General features: G+C 28.3%; 14 protein-coding genes across 14 annotated transcripts; 9 read left to right on the top strand and 5 right to left on the bottom strand.

Annotated features, from left to right (window-relative positions):
- Window positions 1-223: 223 nt before the first annotated feature.
- T552_00465 (hypothetical protein) lies at window positions 224-2,678 on the top strand. The gene is made up of 8 exons (XM_018369080.1): window positions 224-343; window positions 397-613; window positions 673-781; window positions 833-993; window positions 1,035-1,515; window positions 1,558-2,234; window positions 2,281-2,590; window positions 2,632-2,678. Exons 1-8 carry the CDS (start codon window positions 270-272, stop codon window positions 2,637-2,639), a joined length of 2,037 nt encoding a protein of 678 aa, XP_018227349.1. The 5' UTR covers window positions 224-269; the 3' UTR covers window positions 2,640-2,678.
- A 392-nt stretch (window positions 2,679-3,070) lies between these two features.
- Window positions 3,071-3,622, top strand: T552_00464 (hypothetical protein). Its single transcript, XM_018369079.1, has 5 exons — window positions 3,071-3,150; window positions 3,193-3,285; window positions 3,333-3,380; window positions 3,432-3,533; window positions 3,579-3,622. Exons 1-5 carry the CDS (start codon window positions 3,117-3,119, stop codon window positions 3,605-3,607), a joined length of 306 nt encoding a protein of 101 aa, XP_018227348.1. The 5' UTR covers window positions 3,071-3,116; the 3' UTR covers window positions 3,608-3,622.
- Window positions 3,623-3,839: 217 nt separating this feature from the next.
- T552_00463 (hypothetical protein) lies at window positions 3,840-5,319 on the top strand. Its single transcript, XM_018369078.1, has 6 exons — window positions 3,840-3,962; window positions 4,018-4,225; window positions 4,273-4,596; window positions 4,637-4,767; window positions 4,814-4,872; window positions 4,917-5,319. Exons 1-6 carry the CDS (start codon window positions 3,884-3,886, stop codon window positions 5,271-5,273), a joined length of 1,158 nt encoding a protein of 385 aa, XP_018227347.1. The 5' UTR covers window positions 3,840-3,883; the 3' UTR covers window positions 5,274-5,319.
- Window positions 5,320-5,342: 23 nt separating this feature from the next.
- T552_00462 (ubiquinone biosynthesis monooxygenase COQ6) lies at window positions 5,343-7,154 on the bottom strand. Its single transcript, XM_018369077.1, has 7 exons — window positions 6,804-7,154; window positions 6,696-6,754; window positions 6,372-6,650; window positions 6,148-6,327; window positions 5,786-6,102; window positions 5,627-5,742; window positions 5,343-5,586 (listed from the first exon to the last, which is right to left on the bottom strand). Exons 1-7 carry the CDS (start codon window positions 6,883-6,885, stop codon window positions 5,384-5,386), a joined length of 1,236 nt encoding a protein of 411 aa, XP_018227346.1. The 5' UTR covers window positions 6,886-7,154; the 3' UTR covers window positions 5,343-5,383.
- T552_00461 (hypothetical protein) lies at window positions 7,079-7,753 on the top strand. Its single transcript, XM_018369076.1, has 5 exons — window positions 7,079-7,099; window positions 7,147-7,278; window positions 7,320-7,480; window positions 7,530-7,593; window positions 7,641-7,753. Exons 2-5 carry the CDS (start codon window positions 7,172-7,174, stop codon window positions 7,705-7,707), a joined length of 399 nt encoding a protein of 132 aa, XP_018227345.1. The 5' UTR covers window positions 7,079-7,099; window positions 7,147-7,171; the 3' UTR covers window positions 7,708-7,753.
- A 37-nt stretch (window positions 7,754-7,790) lies between these two features.
- Window positions 7,791-11,486, bottom strand: T552_00460 (hypothetical protein). Its single transcript, XM_018369075.1, has 4 exons — window positions 9,194-11,486; window positions 9,050-9,149; window positions 7,977-9,004; window positions 7,791-7,930 (listed from the first exon to the last, which is right to left on the bottom strand). The coding sequence occupies exons 1-4, from the start codon at window positions 11,438-11,440 to the stop codon at window positions 7,826-7,828; spliced, it is 3,480 nt and encodes a 1,159-aa protein (XP_018227344.1). The 5' UTR covers window positions 11,441-11,486; the 3' UTR covers window positions 7,791-7,825.
- A 171-nt stretch (window positions 11,487-11,657) lies between these two features.
- T552_00459 (hypothetical protein) lies at window positions 11,658-13,824 on the bottom strand. The gene is made up of 4 exons (XM_018369074.1): window positions 13,277-13,824; window positions 12,894-13,168; window positions 12,039-12,842; window positions 11,658-11,997 (listed from the first exon to the last, which is right to left on the bottom strand). Exons 1-4 carry the CDS (start codon window positions 13,776-13,778, stop codon window positions 11,704-11,706), a joined length of 1,875 nt encoding a protein of 624 aa, XP_018227343.1. The 5' UTR covers window positions 13,779-13,824; the 3' UTR covers window positions 11,658-11,703.
- Window positions 13,825-13,950: 126 nt separating this feature from the next.
- On the bottom strand, window positions 13,951-16,117 carry T552_00458 (hypothetical protein). The gene is made up of 9 exons (XM_018369073.1): window positions 15,997-16,117; window positions 15,877-15,953; window positions 15,784-15,826; window positions 15,663-15,722; window positions 15,326-15,606; window positions 15,182-15,284; window positions 14,924-15,124; window positions 14,469-14,877; window positions 13,951-14,424 (listed from the first exon to the last, which is right to left on the bottom strand). Exons 1-9 carry the CDS (start codon window positions 16,069-16,071, stop codon window positions 13,997-13,999), a joined length of 1,677 nt encoding a protein of 558 aa, XP_018227342.1. The 5' UTR covers window positions 16,072-16,117; the 3' UTR covers window positions 13,951-13,996.
- A 327-nt stretch (window positions 16,118-16,444) lies between these two features.
- On the top strand, window positions 16,445-17,090 carry T552_00457 (cyclin-dependent kinase regulatory subunit). The gene is made up of 5 exons (XM_018369072.1): window positions 16,445-16,603; window positions 16,649-16,675; window positions 16,733-16,850; window positions 16,898-16,956; window positions 17,002-17,090. Exons 1-5 carry the CDS (start codon window positions 16,506-16,508, stop codon window positions 17,042-17,044), a joined length of 345 nt encoding a protein of 114 aa, XP_018227341.1. The 5' UTR covers window positions 16,445-16,505; the 3' UTR covers window positions 17,045-17,090.
- A 309-nt stretch (window positions 17,091-17,399) lies between these two features.
- On the top strand, window positions 17,400-18,903 carry T552_00456 (hypothetical protein). The gene is made up of 6 exons (XM_018369071.1): window positions 17,400-17,565; window positions 17,613-17,714; window positions 17,772-17,869; window positions 17,914-18,139; window positions 18,187-18,543; window positions 18,591-18,903. The coding sequence occupies exons 1-6, from the start codon at window positions 17,437-17,439 to the stop codon at window positions 18,858-18,860; spliced, it is 1,182 nt and encodes a 393-aa protein (XP_018227340.1). The 5' UTR covers window positions 17,400-17,436; the 3' UTR covers window positions 18,861-18,903.
- Window positions 18,904-19,169: 266 nt separating this feature from the next.
- T552_00455 (hypothetical protein) lies at window positions 19,170-20,869 on the top strand. Its single transcript, XM_018369070.1, has 5 exons — window positions 19,170-19,344; window positions 19,397-19,410; window positions 19,456-20,185; window positions 20,234-20,677; window positions 20,726-20,869. The coding sequence occupies exons 1-5, from the start codon at window positions 19,216-19,218 to the stop codon at window positions 20,822-20,824; spliced, it is 1,416 nt and encodes a 471-aa protein (XP_018227339.1). The 5' UTR covers window positions 19,170-19,215; the 3' UTR covers window positions 20,825-20,869.
- A 381-nt stretch (window positions 20,870-21,250) lies between these two features.
- Window positions 21,251-21,671, bottom strand: T552_00454 (hypothetical protein). The gene is made up of 3 exons (XM_018369069.1): window positions 21,602-21,671; window positions 21,493-21,552; window positions 21,251-21,451 (listed from the first exon to the last, which is right to left on the bottom strand). The coding sequence occupies exons 1-3, from the start codon at window positions 21,627-21,629 to the stop codon at window positions 21,297-21,299; spliced, it is 243 nt and encodes an 80-aa protein (XP_018227338.1). The 5' UTR covers window positions 21,630-21,671; the 3' UTR covers window positions 21,251-21,296.
- A 33-nt stretch (window positions 21,672-21,704) lies between these two features.
- T552_00453 (hypothetical protein) lies at window positions 21,705-23,201 on the top strand. The gene is made up of 5 exons (XM_018369068.1): window positions 21,705-21,789; window positions 21,834-21,893; window positions 21,942-22,056; window positions 22,114-22,475; window positions 22,523-23,201. The coding sequence occupies exons 1-5, from the start codon at window positions 21,751-21,753 to the stop codon at window positions 23,153-23,155; spliced, it is 1,209 nt and encodes a 402-aa protein (XP_018227337.1). The 5' UTR covers window positions 21,705-21,750; the 3' UTR covers window positions 23,156-23,201.
- A 42-nt stretch (window positions 23,202-23,243) lies between these two features.
- T552_00452 (hypothetical protein) lies at window positions 23,244-24,531 on the top strand. The gene is made up of 5 exons (XM_018369067.1): window positions 23,244-23,283; window positions 23,328-23,673; window positions 23,721-23,910; window positions 23,965-24,202; window positions 24,246-24,531. The coding sequence occupies exons 2-5, from the start codon at window positions 23,334-23,336 to the stop codon at window positions 24,483-24,485; spliced, it is 1,008 nt and encodes a 335-aa protein (XP_018227336.1). The 5' UTR covers window positions 23,244-23,283; window positions 23,328-23,333; the 3' UTR covers window positions 24,486-24,531.
- The last annotated feature ends 146 nt before the right edge of the window (window positions 24,532-24,677 follow it).

Below are 24,677 nucleotides of genomic sequence, written 5' to 3'. Positions count from 1 at the left end.
GTTATATAGAACAATCACATATATAAATTTATCTAAAAGATCTTATTTAAGGTAAATGAAACGTTTGTCTTAACGATTTATAATAAAATCATAGTTACAATCTTTTTTACACATATTCATAAAGATCTTCACATTTGATATTTTACATATTATTAATATTTAGATATTTTTTATTCAACAAAGAGATTTAATTTAACAAATAACTTTAAAAAAGAAAATGCGACATATCGAGTCGGACACGTTCTTTTTAGTATAAAAAGTTTTAAAAAATGACTACAACAAAGCCACTTTATACACGGCAAGAATTAATAGGAAGAGGCTCTTATGGCGCCGTATATAAAGGGTAGCTCTTAATTATTATTTTTTTTTATTGCAAATTAAAATATATTTTTTTAGGATTCATAATGAAACAAAACAAGTTGTAGCAATTAAAGTACTTAATTTAGATACGACAGAGGACGATGTTACAGATATTCAACGTGAGATTTGTATGCTTTCACAGCTTAAGCAGGTGGATGCGCAAAATGTGGTCCGATATCATGGTAGTTTTCTTTATGATACGCGGCTTTGGGTAATTATGGATTTTTGTGAGGGAGGAAGTATACGGACATTGGTATGTTTTTGTTGGATAATCTAGTTTTATCTTTTAAATTTAACCATATGAAATAATAGATGAAAAGTTGTCGTATTGAAGAAAAATATCTTTCAGTAATTATTCGTGAAATACTTATTGCTTTAAATTATATTCATCGTTCGGGTATTATTCATCGAGATATTAAGGGTATGATCTGTTGTGCCTAGTATTAAATACTTTATTGAAAAATAAATTTAGCTGCAAACATTCTTATTACCAACGACGGTCGAGTGCAGTTATGTGATTTTGGGGTGGCAGCACAATTAACGGCAAACAATTTTAAAAGAAATACATTTGTAGGAACACCGTACTGGATGGCTCCTGAGGTTATTACAGAAGGCGCATCTTATAATTTTAAAGTTATATATTGATGATAGTTTTTTTATATTAATAATTCAAGGCGGATATATGGTCTCTTGGAATTACGATTTATGAAATTGCTACGGGAAATCCTCCTTTTGCAGATCAGGAACCCATGCGTGCAATTATCTTGATTCCACGATCACCTCCAACTCGACTAGAAGGCTCGCAATTTTCTTCCCAATTAAAAGATTTAGTTGCTGTGTGTTTAAATGAGGACGCAAGTGAGAGGCCTAGTGCTATGGAATTATTAAAAACAAAATTTATTAAACAAACGATGAAAACTCCTACGTCTATTTTGAAAGAATTACTAATACGTTATGAGCTTTGGTGCCAACATGCAGGAATACGTAAATCCCATAATTTCAATATGAATGATGAAATAAATGAGGAGAATTTTGAATTTGATAACATGGATAATCAATTTACTGAAGAATGGACTTTTGATACTGTTCAGGAATATCCTAATGCCAAAGCATTTGATAATGACGACAAAAAGTTGCTAAATAAACATGAGAGAGGTATGTTTTTTATTTTTTTTGCATAAATATTAATTTCAAAAGACAAAACATATCCTAACGAAACTTTAGAAAATAAATCTCCTAGTTCCGATAGCACTTTAAATAATGTCAAAATGAATCACCCTCTTCTTCAACTTTTTGTCCAAGATTCTGAAAAAAATGAACCTAACATTTATACAACATCAACATCTCTTATAAACTCATCTAAAAATTTTACTAACACAGATAATTTCAAAGATGAGCTTAATCAGATATCTATTGATATTTCAAATATGGATTTTACACCTTCATTGACATCCTCTTTACAGAATGACAATTTAAAATCTCAACAATTAACTTCAAATTCGTTGCAACCTAAAGTACATACTCAAACCGAGCCTTCTCAAACATCATTCGATCATCATCATTCAAAATCTACTCAGTCAAATTCTATTACCTCAGTAGATTATCTTCCACATATGATACCAACATCTCCGTTACGATTTCCTGGTTCTATTCCATTAAAACCGTCTTACTCATATAGTCAGTCACTTCATTTACCATCTAAGAGTTCATCTTCTGTCTTATCATCAAAACCTTTTCCAGAACCTTCACTTAATTCTCGTCAATCTTCTAAATCATCTGATAAAAATAAACAAATTTCAATAAACGATCAATCAAATACATCAAATAATGCATCTCATACTTTAAATCAAAAAATTCCTTTGTTAAATACAAAGGTATCTATCTATAATTTTTTATTTTACAAAATTAATATTAAAATAGTCTCATACACAAAATATTTCTCCTGTCTCTAAATATTCAGGTATGGATGATCTAATTTTTCTTCCACCATCACCATCTCAACCATCCATGTCTCGAAACTTTCAAATACCACTAAAAGATTCTACATTATCTAATGTATGGAAAAATCCACCATTAATACCATTAAATTTCGAGGTTCTATCAGATTATACAAATTCTGGTGAAAATACTACTAACGATTCTATTATTAATGAATTAGAAAAAGTTCTCCTCGAGTTTCAAAAATACTTAGAGGTTCTTAATAAAGGACTTTCTATTATTCAAAAAAATAGTTAATACCCTTTTTTATTAATAAAAATAACATTTTTATAGGTGTTTAAAATCACACACTTACATAAAATGTTCCAATTCTATAAACAGGAACATAATCCACTCATCAATATATTAATTCTAAACACATCATCAACCATATCATATATCATTTCTTATTTATTAAAAATTCTTATGAATAAATCATTTTTAGGTTTAACTATTTTAGACATTTGTACATACTTTTCTTAATATTAAGAAGCTTCTAATAAAATAGCCCTTATATATTTTCTTATACACTAATATTTCTTTTTTACCTCTCATCTAACTCTTTAACGAAACCATTCTATTCTTTACATAATACTTATTTTTTTCTTCAAAATAAAATACATAATCTTTTTTAATAGCCCAATTCCATAGCCCTTATCATGTTTATTCATACATTAAATACATTTTTCTCAATTTTTTTCCCGTTCTTTTAAATCATTAATTTTCTACAACAAATAATTTTTTAAAAAAATACAATTTATACATCCAAATCATAAAATATGGATCCTGTTTCAGGCATTCTTGCTATTTCTTGTTTGTTATTTCTTTTTTATTAAAAAAAAACTTAAATTATAGTATATATTGGCGGATCAACTGGTTATCTTCTTAAACGAAGCGTTCCAAGTTTTATTGCTGGAACTGCTTTGGGAACAATGTATGGTTGTAGCAGTATGATTCTACTTATTTTTATATATTCTTTTTCAAATAAAAAATAGGCGTTTTATTACAATATCACCAACTATCTAGCTATCAATTATCACTTTGTAATTTTCCCTTTAAAATTTCTTTTTATTCATATTTTTATAACTATTTAGTTACATCTTCTTTATTAACAACAACTTCTATCATTCGTCTTTATAAATCTGGTATTAAGCCTGTACCAACTATATTAGGACTCTTAGGCTTTTTAACAACAGGCTTTTTTTTTTAACTAAAATAAACATTATACTAATATTTCTTAGGTTATTATTCAAAAAAACTATTTTATTAACTTTTTCTTGAATAAAAATCTTATTTACTTATATTTCTAATTTTATTTTTTTATAATTCTTTAATATTTAAAAAAAAACAAAAATAACACTTTATTGGTTTTTTTAATATTTTACTCTAATTTTTATATTAATTTATTGAAATCTAATTTTTAATTTAACGATTTTAACCTCAATAGTAGAGACGTTTCTTAAAATATCTTAATACCTGTTAACTTTAGCGTATTTACAAGTATCTTGTTTTTTTTTAAAGATTATAAGCTCTATAAGTTGTCAATATGACATCACTTTTTAAGAATTTTAAGCATTCGCCAAATTATACGAAGAAAAGGAATTATAGATTTGGAAAAACACTTGGTAAAGCTTTAGTTATGTCATTAGAAGGGAATATATCTAAGCGATTGTTCTATAGGAGCAGGAACATATGGAATTGTTAAAGAAGCGATTCATAATGAATATGGAAGAGTTGCAGTGAAAATTATTGATAAACAGTCAGTCAAGGGCCATGAAAGTATGGTTTATCAAGAAATGGAAATTTTGAAGCGTCTTGACCATCCACATATTGTAACATTTAAAGAATGGTTTGAATCGAATTCAAAATTTTATATTGTTACAGAATTGTATGTATAAAGGGTAAAAATCAGTATTTGAGGGTGATAATTATAAGGGCTACGGGGGGAGAATTATTTGATAGGATATGTGAATATGGGAAGTTTTCAGAAAAGGATGCGGTAGTTATTATTAAGGAAATTCTTGATGCTTTATCATATATTCACGATAATCAAATTGTTCATAGAGACCTTAAGCCGGAAAATCTTTTATACCTTACACCGGATCATGATTCCCCATTAGTTCTTACTGATTTTGGAATTGCTCGAAATGTTGAAGAAAACCAGGTACTTTTAACGTTAGCAGGATCATATGGTTATGCAGCACCAGAAATATTATCAAGACGTGGACATGGAAAGTCGTGTGATATCTGGTCATTAGGGTAATATTTTTATTAAAACTTTCATATTTTAATAATACAGCGTTATTACATATACATTATTGTGTGGATATTTACCATTTAGATCAAGAGATAAAGATGACTTGATTCAAGAAACTTTTTCAGCCAATATTGTGTTTCATCAGAAATATTGGAAAAATATATCAGAAGATGGTAAATATTACATATATTTTTATATATAATATTAATTTATTTACAGCTAAAGATTTCATTGTTACTTTATTAAAAATTAATCCGTCAGAAAGACCTACTGCTAAAGCATTTTTATTTTTTATAATATTTCATTAATTAATATTTTTTAGGATGCTTTAAAACATAAATGGCTTACAGGAGATAGTGCTACAAATATTAATATCTTACCTAGTGTTAAATCTGAAATTGATGCTAGGAAACAATTTCGTCTTGCAATTGAAAGTATACGATTAGGAAATAGAATCAAGGCTTTAAAAATGGAGGCTGATTCAGATGAATGTGATGTAGACGAAAGACCAGGAAGTGATGATAGTCTAATAAGTTCTGATATCTCAGAATCAGTGGATAAAACTAGTCATCATTCTTCTGAAAAATCTAAGCGAATTCTCGTTGATGTTTTTTCAGAAGTTGTATTAGCTAAACTTAGAGCTGAAAATAAAGGATTTAAAGACAAAAAAGCAGAATAATATATACATTTTATCAAGATTCCTACTAATAGTATTATAAAATATGCTATAATATAATTGAAATCAAATAATAATAATAATAATAATATTGATTAATGGATATTAATATGCTAAAATTCCAATGATACTTTCTTTATAAGTATTTTCTTTATCCAGTCAAATTTATTGATACTACTTAGTCCAAGGCTTCTTAATCTAACAATAAATGGATTTTCAGTAGAATATAATTTATGTAGTTTGTCTGTTACACCAAGCATAATGTAATTCTTTAAATACCTATCAGATTCATATTGTTTAAGTACCTGAGATGTTCCTACATAATTAAAAATATTCAATAGAAACAGTAATTATACCAATGTCTTGACCAATAGATAGAGCATTAAAAATAACCCTTGACAAAGATCTAACATCACCAAGACTCATATTGAGTCCTTGGCCAGATAATGGATGTATAATATGTGCTGCATCACTAAAATATCTATTTAAAAATCCTGATAAAAAGTAAAACCAACCCTACTAATGCTATTCTTTCTTTTACATAACTTTTTAAATGTCTTGTTCTTAATTGAAATGATTGTCTTGTATTATCTTGCAAATCTATTACAAAAGGAGGAATTGGATCATTCTTTTGACAGAATCCTAAACGCCATTTAATTTGATCTTCAATCTCCAAATAGGATTTTAGTGAAAGAATATATGACAAGTCAGTTATGTCTAATCTATATGCAGCATTTATCAAAAAGATAAAAGTTGATTTTGGAAGGCCTTTTAGGAATTCTGCCATTTCTGGAGGGCATGACCATACTAATGTTGCATATTTATTAGGAAGCTATATTATTCTTTAGTAATAATAGTTAAGAAAAATATTCTTAACTGGTAATATAGCAATAGGCCCATAAGGTAAAAACCTTTGCCATGCAGTAATAACTTCATTTACTGATGAAAAATCTGCCAATTTCAATGTTGCTACAAGACCATGTGCATCATAATCCCATCCAAATGATTCAATTCCAGAAAATTCTCCTACTAATGAATTAAAACCATCTGCTCCAATCTTAATAGCTATAAAGATCAATTCCCTTATAAAATTTAACCTACCAATAATCTTGATACAATTGTTTTTCCATTTGATAAGTTTACAACAGGCCAATCACTTAAATCATAAACATCATTACCACAATTATCATATTTTATACATGATATCTCTGCTGAATCAAAAATATCAATAAAACTAGAGAATTCTTTCATTCTTTTCAATAATGCTGATTGAAGATTAACATTTTCTATCATAAACGCTAATGCTTTTGATTCTTTTTGCTTTTTTTCATAATTTTCAATACAAAAATCAATCCTTGACGATGTTATACCATCCCAAACCTATTCTTCCTGTAAAAAACTTATTTATACTGATAATCTTCCTACTTGCATCCCATAATATGGCTGAACTCGTTCTTTTTTCACATATTTCCATATTCCAACTTCTAATAACCATTTAAAAGGTACTTTATCTTACAATTGTTGAATATAAACCTTTTAAAAACAAAACTGTTGATAAATTTAAAGAACTTGTTCTATTAGAGTATTCTGACTCAAAAAATACCCATTTTTTCATATTTTTTAAATCTGATTTTTCAATTAAACCTATTCTTAATGGAAATTCCGCATGTTTAGACACTTATTGACTCATTTCAGTCATTTTTATATATATATTTTTATAAATATCCACCTAAAATTGATGCTAATGTTAATCCTGATATTCCTCCACCAATAATAATAATATCATAAATATTTGATAAGAAATATTGAGGAACCTTAACATTTTTTAAGTATTTCATTAAGAAATTATTAATTTCTCTAATTCAATATTCTTAAGAACGTTAACAAAATTTCAATCTCCAATGAGCTCCAGTAAGAGAAATTTTCCTAAGAAAAGCCCTTCTTTAAGCAATAAAAAAGAAAGTATATCCCTTATAGACACGTTCTATGAGTTTTATGATAATTATAAGTATGTTTTTAGACTTTTTTAAAGGTGTTTAAAGTGGTTAGAAATAATACAGATGAATCTTTAAAAAAGATAGATTATTGGTTAATTTTCCTGGTATTTTCAGGTTGTCTTCAGCTGTTATATTGTGTTCTATCTGGATCTTATCCGTTTAACAGTTTTTTATCGGGTTTTATTAGTACAGTTGGACAATTTGTACTTGCGGGTTTTTTTCCCCATAATTATATATATACAAGACTAAGAACAGGATGTAGTGAATTTAAGAAGTCAATGTAATGTAAAGAATGAAGAAATCCATAAAAACATTTCACCAGAAAGGTATATTTTAAGTTAAATATTTATATTTATATTTATATGATTGATAGAGCATTTGGGGATTTTGTTTTTAGTAGTCTTATTCTTCATTTCTTTGTAATTACATTTCTTGGTTAGATTGTAGTAGATATTTTTTATTATAAAATATTATTAATTATATTAAACAGTAAAATCTATTGTTTTTATAATACATTTTTAAACCGTCAAGTTTGTAATCCATAAAAATATTGTTTGGTTATACAATGAAATATCCGTCATGTTTTTTTAAGTATGTTGCTGCTCTATATGAAGGGTCATTTCGTAAATTATCTTGATAATCGTCATCGAATGATTCACTTGACTTTAAGAAGTTAATATGATAAAGAATTAAAGAAATAATAACTTACATCATCTTCAAATAAATCTTGCTCTCTTTTTCTTTCGGCTTTAATTTTTTTTTCTTGAATATCTTGTTCTTTAGCAAGTCTTTTTAATTCTAATTCTTCTTGAGAAATTGGTATAGAATCTAGCCTGGCTTTCATTTCTGCCTTTATTTCTTCAGTTTTAATATTATATTCGTTAATAATAGTGTTATATTCTTCAATGAGATTAGAAAAATTTAGTCTATTTTCAGCAACGATATCAAAAAATGGCTTTTTCTCATCATCAGTTAAACTTCTCCATGTTTTACCAAGTGTAGCTCTTATTTCATTTTTAGTAGCTTTAGCTTGAGGATTACCTGTCTCTTTTTGTTTATTTCTATCAGCAATATTTTTGCAATAATTCCACTGGGATTTTTGAAAAACAAGAAAAGGATTTCCAGTAGAACGTTGTGGTGCCGATGGTCTTGGCCCCAATCGTTCTAGAATAACTCTTTCAACTTCTTTATTATGTTTTTCTAACTGAGCATCTTTAAATTCAGCTAATTGTGCTTTATAATCGTCTTGTGCCTTTCGTTTAGTTCTAGATGATGGATCCATTGCGCCCTTCTGCTTCAATGGAATGAGAAGTTCATTTGCAGGAATTTTAAGAGGACCAATTAAAGAGTCAAGGACCAATTGTGCAGCTTTGAGACCACTAAGATACGCTCCATGTACAGTAGCAGGATGCGTTCTACATGTTGCCTCTCCTGCAAAAAAAAGAGTATTTTCTACAGGCATTGCTATAATATCATAATCTTTACCAGACGCTTCAGGGCCAACATAAGAATAACTTCCATAACAAAATTTATCTTTGCCCCATCGTGTAATAATAGTCTCTTTAGGATAAGGTATTATTTGATCTGGATATATATTCTGAAGAATTCTTGTTGCTTCTTGTACGAGTTCATTATCAGTTTCGTTTTCCATTTGAATGGCGCTATCTCCTGCCATAAGAGCAAGTAATACGGGTTGTCCTGAAGTTTTAATGCAATTCCAAAATATATAAAAACGACCTATTTAAATATTAAAATACAATACAATATAAAATATAAAAATACCTCTGTTTTTATCATATATTCCCTGATTATCCGGTTCTGTTAAAGAACCAAAAACATCAACATTTACATCCCAAAAAGAATTTTCATATACTAAAATTACCTAATTCTCATAAGAAATAATGTAAACACTTTTTTATTCCCTACTTTATTTAATAATCCAAAACTAAGGCGTTCTATAGATTGCATTTTCCATTCAGGAAGTGGAGGATTAAATTGAATTGATGATTTTTTTAAGACTCCAAGAGGAACAGTTATTATAACCTTATCTGCATCTATTACCGTACCATCTTCACAATATACTACAGCTTTTTTGTCATTATATGAAATACCAGAAACAATAGTTTTATAGTGAATTTCCAAAGGTGTAGGCATATAAGCTAATGCATATGCCAAAGTTGAATATCCTCCCTTAACCATTGCATGTGCACCTTTAAATTCATTTCCATCATCTTGGTCCCAATGGTATAAAGATAAGTTAGAAAGATTAGTTCCATTTGCGTATTCGAGATTTGCATAATGCCAATTTAAAAGTTTCATATCAAGATCAGTTAAATCTATTAATGATCGATATTGAGATAAAATTTTAGACATAGCATAACCCAAGGTAGGATTCTGCTCAGAAATAATATCATCAAAATTTATATCTATTGGTACATTTTCCTTTATTTGAAATCCAATTTTCCGTAAAACAGAAACCAAATCATGATCATTTTTCTTCTCATGATCTTCTGACGAGCTTTGATCTAGTTTGTTTGAATCCTTTGAATTTATTTCCGAATAATCTTCCATAATTGGTATTGTTGCTTCATTATCTTCAATTTTTGCAATAACACGCCCACCTTCACTTTTGGGCTCAACCCCTGCATCTACCATATTTTTATCGCCTTCAAGCACTCTTTTAGCATTTATAGAAGTTTCTTTAGATTTGAATTTACTAGCTATTTCTAAAATATAATTAAACAATAACTCTGCTCTAGAATCGGTATCAGGAAAGACCATCTTCCCATTAGAATCATATAAAGTAATATTATGTACTGAAAGAAAATGCATCGGAAGACCAAGTTGTTTAACAAGAAGTGTAGATAATGGATTACCTTTGGCAAATCCTGTTATTATTTGCGCCCCCAATTCTACAGTTGAAGATTTATCCTTTGGAAAATCCTCTTCTGTAGGCGAAGATGTCAATTTATGAGAATAAACACGCCCCCCTAAACGTCCTCTAGCCTCTAAAAGGACGACTTTTGGAATTTGATGATCAAATCTATTAGAAAATATCTGAAAAAGAGATTCAAGTTGTCTTGCTGATGCCAAACCAGATACACCAGCACCAATAACTACTATCGTCTTTGTTCCCACAGAGGGCGTAACCAAGGATTTAGGTATATTAATGCATCCAAAGTTTATATATCCTTCTCGTACTAAAAGTTCCCAACAAACTTTTACAAGATTAAAATGTCGTTCTTCATGCGCAATCCCAAGTGCTTCATATTGATCTACATAAAGCAGTGGATTTCTAACCCAAAGTCGTAAAATTGCATTACGAATATTTAAATATGAAGTAATTTGTAGATGAGTAAGATGTGTTCTTAACAATAAATGTTCTGATTCAGAAAGATGATATGGTGACAGTCTAGATGCAATTGCCGCGTTTACACAATCTCTTGTATATTCTTGATGATTTATACCAGGTGGGATTGAACTTTTAAGAGATGGAACTACTGTTCTATCAAATGATTCAGATATAACATATCGAACTTCACTAGCAGCCTCGTTCAATACTTCATTCTTTTCCTCCGGAACATTTATAATATCCATTGTTGTATTACTTAATGATGCAACTATAGGTATTGCACTTTGATATCCTGGTGTAGGATCAATAATATTTTTCGAAATATTCATTCGCATTGATGATAATGAATGCGCATGTGCATTCATTCTTCCCCCTAAATAATGTTGTATATGAGGTGATGAATGTTGTAACGTATGATGATGCGTATAACCATAATCCAACCCTTGTGAATAATATGGATGCTGAGGTGCATAAGATGCATACGATTGTTGCTTCTGATGCGGGTATTGTGCGTATTGCGAATATCCTCGCGATGATGGTGCTATTTGTTGCGGATACGCTCGAAACTGAGAATATCCTTGATTTGACCATCCAAGATTAGGCGTAGAATAATATCCCTGATGATTCTGTAAAGACTGACTCTGTTGCTGCTGCAGAAGAGTCCATAATGCCTCCTGCTCCGCAAGCGAATTTCCTAACTGTGAATGGACTGTTTCTTGACTTAACGATTGTTCATTAGTACGCTGATAAAAACCCTTCTGATGCGAAGGATGTTGAATCTGCTGGAAAGTATTCTCCCGAATATTAGATTCACCCTCCATATTGAGGATTTTTATTAATATTTAAACCTATTAATTTATCCTATCTTTTTAGCCTTTTTTTATCGTCAAAATAAAGTGAATAAAAGTAAACGGACGAAGCTTATAAAAAAAAGATAAGAAATAGTAAGAAATATTAAGAAATTAGAGATATAAGATAGAAAAGAACAAAAAGAAGGAATAAATATAAATAGATTAGTATATGATTTATTTGTTTTATGAGGAAGAAAGTATTTTATGTAGAAAATTAAAAATATTTTTTAAAATCAAGAATCATCCGAGTCAATAGTTTGATAATGATTGAGTTGATCGATAGATCTCCATTCTATATAAATATGATCGATGAAGTGCCTGCTTAATTTTAAATGATAAGGATCGAAAGGAAAATAAGATTGAATATCGATATGTATAGTGGATTTAGAATGATCGGAAGATTGTAAGTAAAAAGCAGAAGAGATATCAGCAGATTGTTTATTTTGTTCGATAATAGGATGACAATATAAAAAATTAAGTTGATGTGCAATTTCGGAAAATTGAGAAACTATATTTGAAGAGCAATACTAAAAAAAATAAGATAAATGAAGAGAATAAAAAAAAAAACCTTTAATGGATTTAATTCAGATGCAATTGCCCTTTGTAATATGAATAAGCTTTTAAACCAACCAATGCCATGTTCTTGAGCATCATCATCAGTCAGATCACGCCATCGAAAGCAAAAAATATAAAGAACGGATTGTACGATAAAATAGAAAATGCCAAATTTCTTAACGAAGGCAGGAGAAGACGTAGGTTCATTTTCCCAGCCATCCAAAAACACATTTATCCATCCGCAAAGCATATTTACAGCATTTCTTACCATATCTTTATTAAGATTTGCAGCTCGAGCAACGAAACTGGCAACATATACACAAGATATTGATCTGGAAACATGAGAACGAGAATCATCTAATGCTCTTTCTAAAATTAATCCCAAAAACATATTAGTATATCTTTCATTAATTTGAGAAGCCCAAAATAATATAAATTGTGTATAACGTGATCGAAATGTATGAAGAATTATTGAATCAAATGTTCGAAGGAGATCACCAAAGATAATATCAGCCAAAGATTCTGATTTATGATTTACATCTTTAGACGATGAAAATATGGTGTCCAAATAATTAAATAAAACAACTAGCATGCAATCTAGTTTATCAACCATTTCTCTAATGCAAGTGATCGCTTGAAAATAGACATGGTCTTCAGATACATCCAGAGATTCTTCATTTTGATCGTTTTCTCCAATATTATTATAATCATTATGAGATAATGATTTATCTGCATTATCATGTATTTCATTCGTTACAATACCAGTTAATTCATCAACACCCTCATCTAGATCCTCGAGTTCTATCTGTATTTCAACCTTAAAATAGATTAAAAAAAAATAATGTTTTGTATAAATAATAATACTTACATCTATTTGTATAATTTTATCTATAATAAGTCCTAAAACTTGAGCAGATATGACAGGTACATATTCAAGAATTCTTAATAAATTCTTAAGATAGGCAACCTGGAGTAGTGTTTTATGACTTTTATGCGGAAATTCCATTGCCAGTATTGAAAAAAGAAATGTATATGATATTGGAACTAAATCCAAAATATATTTTAGGGAAAAATGCACACGATCGTAAATAAGATCATACGAAACAGGCGTTTCACCAGGTAATGATACAAATGAACATGAATCTGTTGTTTATGTTAAATAAGGATAATAAAAAAATAAAATAAAAAGAGATAAGGAAGAAAAAATGATAGAATAACATAAAACATATCTCGAATATAATAAAAACTTACCTAAAGCCATCGTTTGAACCAACATTTTAATTATTAACGGAATATATCCTGAATGGGCACTTGCAATCGTTCCTAAAAACTGAATATAGACAGAAACAAATTCATCATTCCTTTCAACCCAATGCATTTTCAATATATCATTAATAAGAGATTGATAATTTAAATTCAATCTAGATGCAACATGGATTAAAGAAAACAATAATCGTTTCAATTCCACTGATGATAGTGCTTCCGATGACTCAAAATCCATAGAAAATTTCTTTCGAAGTTCCTCATATGCTTCTTTATCCCCTCTATCACATGTTTCTAATACATTAATAATATATTTATTAACCATGTCATCTGAAAAATTGGAGTCCTCCGAGAAAAATAGCTTCTTAGATGTTCCATTTAAAGATATCATATATTTATCCTGCTTCTTACACTTCTCTAATAATGATTTATCTGAAGAACTTATTTGTTGTTGGTTTTTTGTAAAAGGTGATGTAATTGCTGAAACCATTCAGAAAAAAACATATATAACATAGAAAAACAAAAATTTATATCAATATACTGCGCTAATATATATAATAAGCTGAAATCCTGTCTCTTAATTAATACAAACCTTTTTTTTAGTTTTTTTTCTTAACAATGTTAACCCTTCGATGAGGAAATTTTATCAGCTGTAATCTTAGGGACACCCCAATCTAAGATAATAGATAAAGAATAAGTGAAGATTAATCAATATAAAAAGACAAATATAACGAGCCTTTCTTTGTCAGAAGATTCAATTGGTGGAGTATTTTTTGAAGAAGATTTAGAAGGTACAGTTAAAACACATTCGATTGCGTTAACGCCTTTACTAAGTTTAACTTCATAAGTATTTTTTGGAAAATGAGTATCAGATCGACGAGATAAGAAGACATTTGGTGAAATATTAGGAGCGATTTTTAAGCTATTGATTGCCACGGTAAAATGATAAGGTTTTGATAAAAGTGAAGAAGACAAAGTAGGAGTAACCAAAAGTGTATGATGTGTAGCAGGTAGAATGATAGTTGAGATTTTAGAACCATAAGGTGAAGATGGAAGATGAATCTGATAAGGTGAAGGAATATCGAGAAAAGATGGAGTATGAAGTGTAATAAGTGAAATTAAAGGTTGTGCGCCATCTTATAAATTAAAATAGAATAATTTAGATTAATGAAATGTATACCTTTTGTTTCAGACCATTTCCAAGATGATTCAGAAGTTTGTTTAGGACGTAAAGGAGATTGAGATACAGCTACAATATCATGAGGAGAATATTTTGAAAGATGAATTGGAGTTTGAGAAGTTGAAGAAAACGGTGCAGCAACTAATTTTGGAATTGGAGCCAAAGGAATAGAACGTGTTGACATTGTTGTTGATGCTGGAATTGATGCAGGTGTTAAAGTTTTGCTTTTTGCAGTATTAGAATCTGTTTCTTCAGTTTTGAAATTAGAATTTTTTGCTTGTGGAGACATTGGTAATCGAATGATAGATTTAGGTGTTTCCGAAGTATCAGTAGTTACTGAAGGCTTAGGGCCAATTGAAAGACGTATTTTAGGCGTTGATGATTGAGAAACATTCAACTTTACTTTTATCTATATTTTAAATTAATACTATTCTTTTTCTGATATAAAAGCATACTGGAGAAGATTCAGGTTCTTCAAATTGATCTAAGGATTCTTTCTTCTTAGCGATCTTTCTTTGAAAGAATTTAAGTAATATTTTTGCATCATTTGAAATTTGACTCCCATCTTCATTAAAAACCATTGCATTCGCAAAAATAAGTCTTATATCATTTTCAAAATCAAGTAATCTTGCATACTGGTTTTTTTTTATTTTTTTCTATAAAAAATTAGTAATTATAAATAATGAATATTATCTAATATGAATAAATCATACTTCTATAATATTGAAAGACATTGGTTTTTGTATAATTTGATAATATTCAGGATATTCTTTTTTGCTAGGAATTTCAAGAAAAATATCTGAATATGTTCTTCCTCTAATAAAATTAGCTAACTTTTTTTAACAAAAAGTACAAACGATGAATCTTTCATAGCCTTTAATTCAGATAATATCTCTTGTGATAATTCTGAAACATTTTTTTGAGAATTTTTATGAACTATTTTAAATCTTTTTGCTTCTTCTACTTTATTCGAAATATTAACTTCTTCTGCCCATGTTTTAATAATTTTCCCAATTTGCTGAGCATCCTGATAAATTTGACTCTCTGTTACATTGTATCGTCTCGCATTACTACATATTTGCATAAAATCATCCCGTATTTCATCAGTAGATGCATAATCTTTTTTTCTAAGTTTTTCCTTAAAAAAAATATTAGATTAATGTTTTCATGTATTTTTTTTTCAAAAATCCCTACTCTAATCGTTTCTAAAGCAATAGGTTTTTCAATTAGCTCATAATAATCAGGATATAATCTCTAAACAAAAAAATACATTATTAGCCTCCATTTTAATAACTATACATTTCTACTAGCCAACCTTGCTAGGTAATCTCATAAAATTCTCTGATATAAGTCGACCTCTAAAAAAATACATTTAACCCTATATTTTATCTCTCAAAAAAAAACTTACGATGAATCTTTTGCCTCCTGAACCGCTTTAAAAAGACGTTGTCCTTCCTCAAGTATTTCTTCTATATTATATACATTCTATATATATTTAATTCTAATCCTTTTTTCATGAAAAAAAAACCATTCTGGTCCGTTTTCTTAGACGTGATTCAACCTCATTTTCTCCTAAACCATCTACTCTTCGTTTATCTTCCATTTATACCAAACTTATTTCTTCAATAAAAATTTCTCTAAAAAGACCTATATAAACTCAATAAAAATGCTTCAAAAACGACACCCTATCTACTTATGCTCCTTAATACGGTTTCCCGCTTATTATAACAACAAATCCCCTCTTAAACTCTCAAAAACTCTTACAATACAATTTTTGGTCGTTCATATCCCCCTCCAATCGCCGATACTTGACCAACCCCACTCTCTTGCCCTCTTATTTTACCAAAAAGAAAAATCCCTTCTAAGACATAAAATATACATAAAATCCCCTTGATTCATCATATAAAATCAATATCTTCTAAAAATTCTGTTTATTTGTGTATTTTTTTTCTTTTAATATAAAGCCTACCACGTGTCGCGACTGAGAGAATTTGTATATAAAAAGGTGCCATATAAAGGTATAAATAGAGGCAAAATATGCATGAATCATTAAAGAAAAGACCAATAAGATACTTAACAGAGGCAGAACGGAGCCGTCTGGAGGAATTTATTGAGAATATTCATTATTCAACAAGGTATAAAGATAACTCGAGAAAGAATAGTATTGATTATGAAAATAGATATTCAGATGATACACATGAATATAGGTTTTATTATGATTAAGAATTTGTTTTTTATGTAATCTAATGAGGGGAAATGGATAGACATGTTATTTTGCCAAAACCTATGTTAAAAGCGATTCCAAAAGATTATTTTAATCAGGAGACAGGAACATTGAAGATTCTACATGAAGAAGAATGGAGAGGACTTGGTATTACACAGGTATTGAATAATTTTTTAATTGAAGGAGGAAAACTATATAATTGTAGAGTCTTGGATGGCAACATTATGAAATTCATGTTCCCGAGCCACATATTTTGTTATTTAAGTATATTTGTAATAATTTGTTAAATACAATTGATTTGTATTTTAGAAGAAAATGTGATCAAGGAAAACATGCACAACAAGTAACATAAAACAATTAATTAGATAAAAATGATTTTCTGTTTTCGAATTTCAAATATTAACGTCTCTTTTATTTTTCATTTTTTATCTCTCAAATATACTATTTTTATTATTTTTTTAATGAAAACTTTAAATATTTAAAATTTTCTATATTTTTATCTATTTTTCTTTTTTTTTTACTCTTAAAAACATTAAAAAAGATATGTTTAATTATTAAAAAATAAAATTTAAACGTCCTTTTTATATAGGAATTTTATTTTAAGAAAAAGCTTTATTATAAACCTTTAAAGAACGAAGAGCGACAATTTTAAGTTATAAAAGGGCATGTTTATTGAGTATATTAGGCTATTTTGCCAAAACTACCTATAAATAAAGTAATTTATGATTAAAAGATAATATTTTTATGAGAATGGAGTTAATTCAGACTATTCCAGTAGAAATCCCAGCGTACGCACTTGAATTCTTATCAGAATCACATATATTAGTTGCAGGAGGAGGTGGAAATGTGAATTCTGGGATTGATAATCAATTTGTAATTAAAAATTTGCTTTCAACAGGGTTATATTAACATAAAATAAGCGTATATATTCAATTACAAATGATAACATTCTTAAGCTAGAAATGATTTATCAATTATCAATGAAGGATGCTCCAATGTCACTTGCAATTGACTTGTCCAATGTAAGCATGAATTGAATAGGTTGATTGTTTTAAAAAATGATTAACGTTTAAATAAAGGAAATAGTTTTAGCAGGTATTAATGATCAGAATACAGCATCAACAAATGGAAAAAATAATCATTTACATTTATTCAAATATAATCAAGAGAAGAAAATGTAGTATTTATTTATATTCTTGAAAGATGAATAATAAAAATTAGGATTACTATTTTAAAGAGTGTTTCAGTATTTCCAAGAGCATCTAATAATAATTGGGATAATTATCAACGTATTACGCGGTTTAATTATCAGAAAACTCTTTTAGCTATTGCTTCTGCAAATGGCTATTTTGCTTTATTAAAATATCCATCATTAAAACTTTTGAGCACAGTTGCTTCTATAAAACCTATGGTTATGGATTTAGACTTTTCATTGGATGATAGTAAAGTAAATTAATATTTACAGAATGAATTTTTTCTTAGTTATTAAAACAGCTAATTTATGTTTCTTCTTCAAAATTATATACACACATGCTTTCAACAAAACGCTTGATCCATGTTCAGTCATTAAAAGAGGGCTCATTTCGAACAATAAGGTGGATTAATAAAAACTCTTTGATCACTATAATTCATAGACATGGAAAATCTCCTCTTTTACAACGTTGGGATTCTGACTTTTCTACTGAAAATGATATTAATTCTAAAAAAACATTATGGTCTCAAACAAATGCCTGCTCTTTATATAAAACTTCAAGAGCAGTCACATCTATGGAAATAGCTCATAACTATGGTTGGGCAGTAATTGCATGTGCTGATCTTTCTATCATCATTGTTGATATTTACACTTTAACAGTAAAAAACACTCTATTTTTTTTTTACTTTTAAGTTACATTTACTAGATATTACAACGAAAAACTAAAATACATGATTTTCCAATCACTTCTTTAATTATTCATCCAAAAGGAACTCATATTTTTACTGCAAGCGCCGATGCACGACTTCGAGTTATTAAAGTCTCTTATAAAAAAAGATTATCAACTACTTTCTTTTTTATATTCTTTGCAACTATTGCTGGTATTTTAGCAATCATTTCTATTATTTATCCTATGTTTATTCAAAAATTATCCAATTATTATTCTACACTTTTTCAACTATTTATGCAAAATTAAACAATTTCAATCTTTGAAAAATATGTTTATGATTTTATATGGGTTTGTCTTTGTTTTAAGACATATTTTATCATTTTATTCTTTATCATAAATACCCGTCTTGAATATATTTTAGACATCGATATATCTAAAATTTGGTTAACTATTTTAATTCTTGGTCTTTGATGAATATTTTTATTGGAAGGATTTTCTATATATTCTTGGAACATATAAATATAAGGTTCATATTCCTTGGTATTTATATATATTTATAAATATATATATAAATATATTAATAATATATGTTAATAACTAATGAAATATTAGATTTATTAAAAATATAATTTTTTGAATATAAATAAGACTAATATATATTATGATACTATTGAAATGGATAGGAATTAATCGGGAAGCAAGTTCAGACACAATAACATCTCAAGAAGAATCACTTGTGAGGAGTTTTATTTGTTCGGATGGCGATGATAAGCTTTTTGGTTTTGAAAATGTAAGGAAAAAAGGGTTTTTGCTAGGGAGATGCTGATTTTATTAATTTATAGTTTGGAAATACATGGTATTTTTAGAGAAAAAGGAATATTTTTAAACTTAAATTTAATAGTTATGCAAATTCGATACTTCAAACACTTTATTATTCAAAGCCTTTTCGTGATGGTGTGATAAGATATCCTAAACCTATTTCTGTCTTACTTGATTTACCGAATACTGAGTCTTTTTCGAATGAATCAGCAACACATTTAGAAAAGTCATCTTTTGATTTATCTTTATCCTTTGCTTCATCATCATTAACATCTCATAAATCATCTAATATCTCTCATGCACATACGAATGGAACAAAGCTTCATTCTACATTTTTTGATGCACCATTTTGTAAAAAAAACAATTTTATGGAGAATGCTATGTTATTAAATAATATTGAAACATATAAAAATAGACGTCTTATGGGAAAATTCAATGTTAATATTGATTCGTCTCATTGTTCAACATACGGAATGAGAGAATCTTTATTTACATGTGTTAGAGATATTTTTGCTAGTATTATTCAATCTCATGTTAAAAATGGAGTATGTTCTCCGACAAAATTAATTGAAGTTTTACGTCGTGAAAACGAATTTTTTCGAGGTAATTTACATCAGGATGCTCATGAATTTCTTAATTATCTCTTAAATGTTATACTTGAGTCCATAGAAGAACATGATAAATTAAATACAGATACAAATGACAATATTTCTATTAATGGTAAAAGTAATTGTTCCATCTCTGCAAAGTGGCTTCATTCAATTTTTGAGGGTATACTTACTAGCGAAATCCGATGTTTTACATGTGAAAGTGTATATATTATTATTATTATTTATATATGATTACTTATTATTTGCTAGATTACTTCTCGTGATGAATCTTTTCTTGATCTTTCTATTGACGTCAATAAAAATACATCAATTACATCATGTCTTAATTCCTTTTTTTCTCCAGAAATACTTTCAGGAAAGAATAAATTTTATTGCGATTTTTGTGGAGATTTACAAGAAGCTGAGAAATGTATAAAAATAAAACGTCTTCCAAAAATATTAGCCTTGCATTTGAAACGGTTTAGGTATATAGAGGAAAATGGTAATTATACATTTTCTAAGCTTTTTCACACTGTTGTTTATCCCTACTATCTGAGATTATCTAATACCACGCATGATACAAATGATATGGATCGTCTATATGAACTTTATGCTGTTGTAGTTCATCTTGGAAGTGGGCCATATCATGGTCACTATGTTTCTGTTATCAAAACGGAATCTGGCTGGACATTATTTGACGATGAACGTGTAGTAGTTAGGATTTTTCTTCTTGTTTTCATATCTTTCTAATTTTATTATTAGCCTGTTAACGAAACATTTGTTCGAAGGTTTTTTGGTGATCTTCCTGGTGAAGCTACTGCTTATGTTCTTTTTTATCAAGCGGTTGATATCACTTTATAACATGGTTTTCGCTCTTTTAATCTTCAAATCATTCTAATTCACAAAATCTTTCGACCTTCTTTTTCTTTTATACTTCTTTAAAATTGTCACATTTCTCTTAAATATTTTAAATCTTCTTCTTTTTGGCGCAATTATTTAAGATTCTGCATTTTCGGAGGTCTTCCTACGTTTTCTCTACATATTACTTTACTTAAAAGTCTTAAACTTCAAAAAATTATTCAAAATTTACATCTCATACTTATTTTCCTTCAAAAAATCTCATTCATCTTATATAAAAATAGATTACACAAAAAAATATACTCTTACATACTAATAATTTCTATATATTTCTACATTATCTATATCTAATCTTTATAACTATTTATATTATTCTTTCTTCTACCCTCATACTACCCTCATACTACCTTCATACTACCTTCATAACTTTAACCCAGCATAAGCAAATATACCATCACCAATGTATTAATAATAATCAATGGTACTTGTTTTCATTAATTCTCTTGTTAAAATCATTATTATTACTTCTCATAAGTGTTCGAACTGCACTAATCAAATTTACTATTTTAAACTTAACTGAAGAAACAGATTGATTCTCAAATCCATATTCTATCTTCCCTGAAAAACCAACTGCCATATTTCAATAGAATATAAAGATTAAAGAGGGTTACTTTTTGCAAGAAATCTATCTTCAGAGAGAACTGCTATAGCGTTGACTAGAAGAAGAGAAACTAAGATTAATTAAGATAAAAAGAAGAGTTCAGAGGGGTTAAGACGTACCATAAAAGAGTTTTCCAAGGCCAAACATAAGAGATTCAAAATAATCAAAAAAAAGAGGTTGATCTTTGATTATCGTGGGTCTATATATCTATAAGTTGTTGAGATTTAAAAAGGGAAGAAAAGAGGAAAATAAGGAGAATTGTAGAGAAATGACGTTAAAGGAGAAGTATTCGGAACTTCCTGACATGGTATATATATATAATAGTTTTTTTCCGGGTTAAAAAGGCCTCAGGACACAGGAAAAGATGTGTATGAAACACCAGACTTTGTGGAAGACCAATGGATGGAAAATGTAAGGAGAAAAGTGAATAAAAAGGAAGAATCTGAGGGATATATATAGTCATCTAAATATGAAGGAGAAGAAACGCAGAATGAGGACATTAGTAATGATCGATTAAATGTTTGTGAGGCAAAAAGTCGATTTTTGAGGGAACAAGTGGAAGCAGAAGATGTTGGTATGTTTGTAAGAGTGGAGGTGTAATATTTGTTGATGAGATGTGTTTTTTTTTAAGATTTTTCAGAGAGAATTAGAGGAAAAAATAGAAAATCATATGTGACAAGAAATTTTCATGATTATGGGGTTATTGAGGAGACAATTGATGAAAAACTAGCACGTTTACGAAGAGAATTGGAAGAGGTTAGAGAGGAGTTGAATCAAAAGAAATTTCAGGAAAATAAGAATGAAAATGAGACGGTTAATAAGAGTTTTGCAGATTTGAGTGAATTAGATTATCAGATGGCAGAACTTGAAAATAAAACGAAAAAGAGTGCAATTGCAATGCTTTCTAAGAGATTAGAAGAGCTATCTCTTCCGGAGTCTATAAATAATGATGATAAAGAAGTTGTGATGGAAACAAATGAGTCATTAAATCAGGTTTTTTTTTTTGAAGGTAAAAAAAAGTCTAATATTTTATGATTTAGCCGTTAAAATATACGTTAAATTATAACCCTTCGTATAAAGAAAAGCATCTTGAACTGGATTTATCAGAATTTGAAAACCGTTTAACAATGCTTGAAAAATCATTGGGGATTGATCAAATACATTCATACAAATTACAGGCTCCAATCTTATCAACACTTTCTTATTTAGATAAGAAGATTACTCTATTGACATCAAATAAAAGTTATATTGATTCAATAACAAAAAAAGTTAAGAATTTAGTAGCAGAAATGGAAATTTTACATGAAAAAAAGACAAAAATGGATTCTAAAACATCTGATTTAAATACTACTCCTCAAGAAAAGAAAATTGATGCTTTATATGAGAACTTGGAAATGATAGAAAGTATTTCTCCAATTCTTCCAAATCTTTTAGATAGATTAAAAGCTTTACGTATTATTCATGCTGATGCTGCTACTGTAACTACTGGGCTTAAGGATTGCACACAAAGACAACATATCATTCAAGATGAAATGTTAGAATTAAAAGAAACTCTTCAAAAAGTTGAATCTACTATGAAAGAATCAAAAATAACAATTCAATCTAATATGATGGAAATTGAAAATATGGTCAAGAAACTTGAACAAAAGGTAGATCACTTTGAAAAAAAATAAAAACTATTCTATTATTTAACAAATACTATATATTTTTGTTTTTGATTATTTCTATATAAATATATTTATATAGAAATATTCATAACGTGCTCGGGCAAGATTTCAATAAATTTCTAAGTCAGATAAAAGTATAAAATATTAAAGGTTTTTAATATTCTAAATGAATTTATAGGGAATTATGGTTTCAGAATCATTTGAATTCTTTTTAAATCCAGATAAAAAAGTTAATTCTGATAAAATAGATGATAATTTTGAAGATAATAGAAATAAAAAAAGAAAAAATGAATCATTAAATATATCTAATAATGGGAATACACAGAAAAATAGTAAGAATAAGGATGGATTACGTAAATCAAATGTTAAAGATGCAAAAAATGCAAAAAATGAGAAAAAAAAGGGAATTTATAATGAAGAAAAGCCGTTTTCTAGTATTAAAGAACATTTACCCAGTTTTGCTATAGGACCAAACTGGGGACCAGCGGGATGGTCTAAAATGAATAAATATAAGAGTTTGAAATGTGTGTTTATTCATATATTTAGATTATTTTTAATATTTTTTTTAAAGTGCAAGATGAAAAGTTTTATGTTGGAGATTGTGTATTTATTAATAATTCTGAGGAGAAATTAACAGATGATTTTGATTTTGATCGGTTTTGGGTTGCTAAATTGCTTGAAATTCGTGCGGAAAATGGTCAAAATGTATGGGTTATGTGTCAATGGTATTATAAACCTGAAGAACTTCCTGAAGGACGAAAGTATGTCAAAAATTTTATATAGATTTGAAAGGGTTTTGTTAACGCTAATTTCAGATATTATCATGGAGAAATGGAGCTGATAGAATCTGATTATTATGAAATTGTAGCAGCAAATACGATTTCAAGTAAAGTTATTGTCAGATTTTGGGATGAAGAAAAGGAATTTGAATTAAAAGATGATGAAGAAAACAATAATTGTGATAATAAACAAACTTTGGATAATACAGATGATATACCTGAATTTTATTGGAGACAGCGCTTTGGAGGAAATTCTACAAATCCTAAACTTACAGTAAATATCGGGAATGATTTAAAACATTATTAATTATTATTAGCGTCTAACTGCAATATGTAAATGTAAAAAATATCATAATCCGGATAAAATATTGTACGCATGTTATACTTGCAAGAATTGGTTACACGATGAATGTCTTCGTAAAGATTTGATTAAAAGTGGTGCTCCAAATGATATTGACTTCATTAATATAGATAGCGAACCTTTAATAGCGAAAAGTAAAAGTACTTCTGAAGAATATCAAGTGAAATGTCTCTTATGTCAATCTGCTTTAATTTGATTCCAATATATTTCAAGCAATTTTAAAAGCTATGTCATTACAATATTATGTTGCTATAAAAAGTAAGTTTTTAAAATTATATTATCATATAAAAATCTAATATTTTTTAAATTTTATAGATTAAGTATATTTATGATTTTTATAATAAACCCTTTAAGGTTTTTAGAATAGCAAATTGGATATGAACTGAGC

The sequence above is a fragment of the Pneumocystis carinii genome (genome assembly GCF_001477545.1).
Source record: "Pneumocystis carinii B80 chromosome Unknown supercont1.2, whole genome shotgun sequence".
In the NCBI taxonomy this organism is placed as follows: domain Eukaryota; kingdom Fungi; phylum Ascomycota; class Pneumocystomycetes; order Pneumocystales; family Pneumocystaceae; genus Pneumocystis; species Pneumocystis carinii.
Note: the sequence above shows the minus strand (reverse complement) of the source record. Positions and strands in the feature narration are given on the sequence as shown.